The sequence below is a fragment of the Leuresthes tenuis genome, unplaced genomic scaffold, assembly GCF_036924035.1.
Source record: "Leuresthes tenuis unplaced genomic scaffold, fLeuTen1.0.hap1 SCAF_14, whole genome shotgun sequence".
NCBI lineage: Eukaryota > Metazoa > Chordata > Actinopteri > Atheriniformes > Atherinopsidae > Leuresthes > Leuresthes tenuis.
Window position 1 is genome coordinate 14,802,220 of NW_027325368.1, and position 8,075 is coordinate 14,810,294.

General features: G+C 42.2%; 1 protein-coding gene across 1 annotated transcript; it reads right to left on the reverse strand.

Annotated features, from left to right (window-relative positions):
* Window positions 1-26: 26 nt before the first annotated feature.
* Window positions 27-7,780, reverse strand: fam131aa (family with sequence similarity 131 member Aa). Its single transcript, XM_072364413.1, has 5 exons — window positions 7,487-7,780; window positions 4,280-4,391; window positions 4,016-4,198; window positions 1,123-1,260; window positions 27-975 (listed from the first exon to the last, which is right to left on the reverse strand). The coding sequence occupies exons 2-5, from the start codon at window positions 4,368-4,370 to the stop codon at window positions 425-427; spliced, it is 963 nt and encodes a 320-aa protein (XP_072220514.1). The 5' UTR covers window positions 4,371-4,391; window positions 7,487-7,780; the 3' UTR covers window positions 27-424.
* Window positions 7,781-8,075: the final 295 nt, after the last annotated feature.

Here is an 8,075-nt window from a genome sequence, read left to right on the forward strand (position 1 = left end):
AAAAAAAACCTACAAAACACAGAATGTTGTTTAAAAAAATCATATTTATAGATGCAGGACATTCAGGCTTTCCATATCAAACCCACATGATACAGCATGACCCGGAAAAGAAACAACACTACAAAATATCCATAGAAAACCAACTCAGTAGCAACACATGACTCTTCACGAAAATGTACAAATCTCAGTTTGAACAACAGCATTACATTCTGGATGAACTCTCCGACATGTATACTGTTTAGGGCAGCAATTTACAGCGGGATGAGATCAGTGAAGGGCTTGAGGGATGAGGGACAGAAGGCTGCAAGCAGAGCAGAGATGAGGAAGAGGAAGAGGAAGAGAGAGGTTTACGACGTAAGCTGAATAGATTATGTCATATCAGAACCAACACAGACTCAAAGAGGACATAAAGATGGACGACACATCACATCAAATACTCCTTCTCCTCCTTCTCCTCCTTCTTCTCTTTCTCTTCCCCTTCGTCTGTCTCTTCTCTTTCCTCTTCTTCGTCAAATGACGCCACTCCAGAGGATGCCCGGTCAGAGAAGAAGCTCCTTGGGCTGCAGTGCCAAACCCGGACCTCATGAAACACGCTGCCGTCCTCCTCCTCGTCCTCCTCGTCTTCCTCTCCAGGAGACTCGGAGTGAGAGGTGGAGTAGCAGGAGTCGTACCTGCTGCTCCTCCCCCGAGGCCTCCACTCTGGCTTGTTGTGGATGCAGACCTCACTGTGCTGCTCCTGCAAAGGAGCCAGGTGCTCCTCAAGCCTCTCCTCCTCCTCCTCCAGGAACGGACTCATGCAGTCAGCGGGTAAAGTAGGCGAGCCCGTCTGGGATGAATGTAGGTCATTGTGAGTTGTAGGCCTATCACAGAGACTGCTGTTGTGGGAGCCCATGCTACAGTCAGAGGGCGGTGCCTCGCCACCTTGAGAATCAGGCTGGCATGGCTCTCCGTTGTTATGACTGGATGTGGCGGCGTCTGAAGGAGGAGTAAAGAGTCAGAATACCTGGATATGGATATTTTAATGGATTGGGGGTGCGAAAATGAGGGGCTGTGTCAATGAGGATGCATGAGAATGACAACCATCATGACTTGAAATGAAAAAAATGGTGAAGATGGAGATACCTGAGCTCTGGCTGGACAAAGTGTGAGTCTGTCCGTTGGCATGGAAGTCTTCATCATTGAAGTCTTCCTCCTCATCATCATCCAAAGACGCCCAGGCACGCAGTTTGGCCTCAGCAATGGCAAACTGCTCAGCCACACCTATAAGGAACACAGGTGTTCTGAATGTTCCCTAATGACATACTAAGTCGGTCCATTTTTCCACAATTAGAAGATGTGTTTAGATAAGGTCACACCTGATCAGTATGTAATATTTTTTAAATAATTCCATAATCAATTAGAAACTGGGGCCCAAATAGATGTATTTTTCAGGGTGTGATTAGCTTGACTGACAAGCCTGGGAGCCAATGAGAGTGACTGATAAGCCCTGTGGAGTAGACAGGTCGTGATATCTGGTCACTCCGGATGCACGCACTTAATTGTGAGCCATGACTTTTTTCAGTTCAAACCATTTCTTCCCTTGATCATCATGGGAAGTGTGCAATCACTGGCAGATAAAATGGACAAGCTTGGTGTGCTGACAAGGACCCAGCAGGAATATTAGGAAGGCAATATTTTTTTCACTTAGACTTAGCTGCAGGAACAGCTCTTTACACTCAGCTTTAAGACTAACCTGCAGACAGAGAGATAATTAACTGTTGTTTATGAGTTTCTATCTACTGAGAGAGTTCAACTGTGTGTGACGTCATCAGCTAAGTTGTTACCAAGCTACAAAAATATCCCAATCCAATTATATCAGTCTCTGAAGATTTCTACCACACCTCTCTCTGCAACATTTTTCAGGTCGTTTTCAGTTGGTTTACTTTGTTATCTACCTATAACAGAAGCATATTTTTAAGAATAATTTATACTGCAGGAACATAATTTCAGAAAGTATTACTGAATTCAATTCAATTCAATTCAAACATGTATTTAACATGCTCCACTAAGAATTCCAATGAAACAACCTAGTGAGCACTAATAGCTCAGACATGTCTACAGTCTTCTAGACAGAAAAGACAGAAACAAGGGTTATCAGTGTACTCTAAAATCCCCCAGTCTGTTCTGACAGGCATAGTTTAACACATTTAGAATAAAAATAGTACTGCATTTGATGGAAATTAATAAACACTTTTAAGTGCTAGATGAGCCACGGACATTGTTATTTGAGAATAATATATCATTAAGAATACAGACATGACTACATCTTTGTCACTGTCGGGCCTGATAAAAGTGTAAAGGTCACGTATACAACAAGCCTCAGTCTTTGCAATAGACTTAACACTCCTCCTTCTCATCCAAGTGAGGTGATTTCTGGCCCCAAAAAACACAAAATGGCTACAACCAAATGCACAACGGGAGGCATCTAAATGGTAATTAACAAATCAGCGGGTGATATCATAGTGTTTTCGTCCTTTTAAATACACCTCATGCTTGATAGCTTAGAACGATGAAAGGCTGCACAAGGACACTTTAGCCAAACAATTAACTGTCTTACTGGTATTAACTGGATTCTTATGAGCTTAGTGAGATCTTGAGGCTTTAAGCTGCGTATGTGGCCCAGGTATAGTTGTTTCAGTGCCCTATATGGATGACAGTGAGGGCATCTAAGTGTAACAACAGTCAACAATGGTAGCTGTTAAGGTCATTTTCTTTATTCAATTTGAAAAACTTTTGAAACGAAAAACCTTTGAAAAATGTAAAAACTCTTTGACCTTCTCCCAAATGACCGCAACAGGAGTTTAATTCTGTAAACTGGCTTTGTTCCTGTGATCTCATTCGCGGAACGTAATCAGTGATTTCACTTGACAGATGATTCATCCAATAGTCTGCCAAAGACTTTTTTTAAGTCCCCGCTTCTTTTCCAAACACTTTCCAAGGAAAACTTCCCAGATGGCTCTATGAAGCAACCATCTGCTCTGTCAGGTTATATATGAATAACTTAAAGAAATGAACTATTATTATTAATGCCATTCCAAGTTCTGTGTTTTCATCAATTAGTTTCTCAGGTTCATCTTTCAACATCTCACATGTGAAGGAAATGACTGAGTGCTACCGGTGAGGTCTGGTGTATTTATCTTTATGTAAATCTCTATTTACACAAGGCTAAAGTAATAGACTCCCTGTCTTAGACAACCTCTCCTTTCGGTTTATTTTCTCATTTTTTTACAAAACATTTAATCTATGTGAGACATTTTCTGAAGTGAGACTAAAGAGAGTTTCATAATGTGCGGATCATTTTATCAATATATAAAAATCCAACATAATAAATCAATAAAACGTACAAACTGTCAAAAAGCATTTTTTTGTTTGTTTAAAAATCACATGGATTCAGCAGGTGTTTTCACTTTGAAAAGGACTAAAACAGTCAGTTGCCCTTCAATGAAAAAAAACTGTTCTAGTCCACACGCTTCTTTTTTCTTTTACAAAAAAAACAACGTACACAGCAAGACTATTTTTGGTATTTTGCTGTATGGATTAGCTTGTGGAAAGACATAAGACTTTATAATTCATATGATGTACGCTCGACCTGCACCATACTTTCCTCCCTCTCGCTCTATCTCCTCATCAAACCACAACAATGTCACCGGAGCCAAAGAGGATGAGTCACAGCAAGACAACAGGGACTGCTTTACCGTTGGTGGACAGTGAAGTGCTGTGGGAGAACGTCTAATAGGCCACCATCTGCTGCCAAGACAAGCCGTCACCCGAGAGACGCCACGGTGGGCGGAGCTTATTGCTGACAGGGGAGTTTGAGGGGATTAGGTGCATGACAGAAGGTGGGCGCCGGTCACGAGATGATGCTGTGGTTAAATCGTGCTAAGAGGATGAACATGCCAACACATGTGACTTAAAAAAACAAACAAATAATGTGAGTTTAGCCTCACATTATCTTAAACAGTAAAACCACAAATACCTGCAGCAAACCGAGCCTCCTTCTCCCCTTCAGTCAGATGGCAGTAGGAGTTGAAGTGGGACTGGGCGCCTGGTGGAGGAGCTGCAGGTTTTGGCCAACCCTTCCACTCAATGAGGTGGGCGACCCGGCCCTGAGCCAGCGAAGTGGGCTTTGTCACATGATCCCTCACTGCCTGAGAGATCCCTGGACACGGAGAAGTAAAGGTCAGAGTCTGACGTTTGAAGTCATAGTGCAGCAACACAAAAATCAAAAAGGCCATTTCACCATTTAAGGAGGATCTGGCGAGTGCTGCAAACTCATGGATGCCGACACTTTTCCTTGAGTCTGCTGGAGATTTTCCTGACTTCGGAATCATTTCAGTCTCCTCAAATTTCACCTGCAAGACATGAGATCTTAGATTTATTCAATGTGTTTGTTTGTTTGTTTTGGCTAATACACAAAAATACACAGCTTTGTCTTAATTCATATGTCACATCTTGTAAAATGGTAAACGTTTATACTGCCTACACTGCACAGTTTTATGAGAGAGACGTTCAAATCGCATCAAAGATCTTTTTTTTAAATTAGGCACAGGAAAAACACTAAACAAACCGCAGACATGGACTCCTTGTCAAGAGAAACGCTTCACCTCAAGTTTAAATTTGAAAAAAAATCTTTTTCCTACCTCTTCCTCTCTCGGTCTCTCCATTCTTTCATCGCTCCTAATGCTCAGCCGCATTGTGGACATGAGGAGATGGTGTCACAGTGCAGTAAACCGGCACAACTAAACATCACAGCTTGAGTGTATTGGTTTAAAGCACAGGGCAGACAAGCAGACAGCTATGCCCTAAATTTACTGCACAGATGCTTCTAAAGCCACAGTAAGCCGGTGAAACCAGTTTCAATGGTTGGGGTGGAGGGTGGCGAGGGCAATAGTGACAATCCCCATTTGAGTGGGCAAACACATAGCATGTGACCAGCCCTGGGTAAGCAGCTCCAGCCAGGCCTGCTCATCACAAAGCTGCTGATTAAGAGTGATAGCGCTACCTAATGAACTCCATGCCCAAAACAAACACGTGACCGAGCAGATCAAATAGGTTAGCCAAATCTGTGGCTACAGCTGCTGAAGACAGATCTGGGAATATGCCTTATTTTCTTTTTTTTTTTGGGAGGGGGTGACTTTAAACAAGCACGAAAGATGTTGCCTGAGCACACGCGCATGACTTGACAGATATTCTTAAGCAGATTGACTCCCAAAGAAGCTAAGAAAGAAAAAGCCTCTGACAGTGGTTAAAAGCTTATATTAAAGTCAAGCAAGACAGTAAATGTGTGTCAGTGACACTGGGAGGGGGGTGATATGAAGGTGCAAACAGCTTTTCTAGCCCATGTGACAGTCATTGCTCCACAGAGGAGAGGCTGAACTTCACAACACACCTGTGAGACGTCACTCTGCTGAACGCTGATAAACACATGCTCAGCGTGTGAACGCTCTGAAAGGCTCCCTATTGAGATTCAGGCATGCAGATTTCAGCACCGCGGACAGCTAACCTCCTCAATAACATAAAGACAATAAACCTGATAAATGGACATCTGCCTCCACCTTCATGTACCACTGCAGTCACTGCTAGAAATTAGGATTTTAGTAGGTCACATGCAAATAAACAGAATTTGTGCTGTATAACAGTGATTCCTTCCGTCCATTTAAATTTGTCTTGCCTGAAAGTGAACATATGTCCTATGTCTGAAAGAATATGCATGTACAAAATTGCTGAAGAACAGTGTTGTGCACCATTAACCATAAACATGTTAAAGCCTTCCTAACACAGCACAGCGGTTTTTGTTGCTGTTTTGTTTTTTCTTTCACTGGTTGTGTTTCATTTCCACTGAGTTTTAGTTATTCATCTCTTTGCAGTAATTTTGCATCATTTTAGTTGTTTTGCTGTATTTGTGCCTTTGTGGCCATTTTGTTCCTCTGTCATATTTCATTTGGAGTGTCTCATCTTTATATATATATATATATTTCGTGTTTTGTTAATTCTTTTGGTGATTTTGTGTTTCAAACTCATTACTTTGTGCCAATGTTTTTTTCTAGTCAATTAATTTTTGGTCCTTTTTTAATAATTTTACTTTCATACTGCTCATTTTGTATTTAAATAGTTGTTTCATGCCTCATTGTTATATTTACATGTCTTATTGCGTGTGTCATCTTGTGTCTCTGTTTGGACATGACTTGTCTCATTAGAGTCATTTTCTTCTTCTTCTGACAAATGAGGTGTTTCTTTGTGTTAATCACTTGTGTCCTTGGAATCATTTTGTGATCTCTGTGGAAATGTTTTTTTTTCTGTATTTGTGATTAAGTTTAGTCTATTTGTGTTCCAGTGACCTTCTCTCTCCAAGAATAAATGTAAAATAAATTTAGTTAACAAAATCCCTCTTGACCCAAGATTTCTCTTGGGATCCACAGGAAGGTCCTGGGCTTATGTGGGTCATTTGATTTCAGTTTGTTGTCGCTGTTATTCTGTTGCTGCGTTTAATTAATCAGGTCATAAGGCAAAAAAAAAAGATGGAAATGTAACCAGTGTTTTTTATTCAAGCAATTGATGGTTGAAGGCAGTCAATAAAAATATCTTTCATTCTGCAATTTCAGATTATGGGGATTGTAAATTATTATTGTAAATTCTGCTTTTGTGGGTTTTAATATATTTGCTGATGAATTTTTACCCTTTTTCACGCCTTTACTATTATAGGACAATTAAAGGACAGAGTAATAACAGACACTGACATGATGTGGCCACTTTGGAGCTGTTACTGTGATGCTGTCGTTCTTAAAAACTCATATTTCACCTTGGTTTAAAGTCCTCCACTGAATCTGATAAATGCATATTCTTAATCCAAACAAACCATCTTATTGCGGTGAAGTTGCTACATGTATTTTTTTCCCATGAGCTGTTTGGATCATTTTGTCCTCTCCCTGCAGACAAACACATGAGTGTGACTTATTGACTAAACATGGGCTCTCTAACAGGGGTGATGTCTCGTCTGGCACCTCCAGAGACTGTGATTGTGACTTATATGACCAACAAGTGGAATCGAGTGAAGTCAAGTCAGCCTGCAGCTCTGTGTGAATGGAGGAAGCTGCAGTGCTGAGAAGCGGTTTTTTTCTCCTCTTGAAATGGTGCATTCAAGCGACAGAAGCGACACGCTGACGACTGAATAACACCCCCCTCCCTCAACCCCCCGCCATTGATGAGACCAAATCTGTAGCCTGCAATTATGGAGGAAAAAAGGACACAAGAGGCGCGGATGCAGCAGCAGCAGATCTCCTGGAAATCTCTGAAGTCTTAATCTGCATACCAATAGCTCCATACCTGCATCAAATAAACACCACGGAAATACCAAAATTCCGTGCCCTTTATCAGCACCTCCACAGCTCTGACGATGCTCGTGTGCCTCTAATTATTTCCTTCACAGCGACTCTCTCTCGGTACCTACCTGGAAGTCGGACCGCGGAGGCTCATGATAATGCGCTTAATTGTCTCCAATCCGATCAACAGGGTGGTTTGTCCTCCAGCTGCGGAGTCTGCAGTTGAGCATCAATGGCCCACAGACGGCGGAAACATCTTCCAAACTCCAGGATTACATCTCCGGCTCAGGCGCACCATTTGTTGCTCGGTATATGGGTTACATAGGCTGAAGGCTGTCCAAATGTCTCCCGATGGTGAGCGTCATCAACGCAAGGCGGTGTCATCTAGTCTACCTCCTCCTCCTTCTCCTCTCCCCCTCCTCTCCCCCTCCTCTCCGTCCCGTGCTGCCAAGAAGATAAAGCAACCTGCGGGTTTTGTTCAAGAAAACAACTGATTGTTGGTTGTTTTTCGTCTCATCGGGGACCCCATGCATCCGCAGTCGCTTGGTAAACAGCTCCGACAGGACGCACGCGTGATGGATGAATGGAAATTTCCAGCAGCCTTCCAAGAAAACATCCATAAGTCGTTGCTGTCACGACAATTAGTCCTTACTTGTCCAGTTTTGCGTTGGCATTCAGACAGGACATAAGAATGAAAGCACATAAAGCAGAGCACAG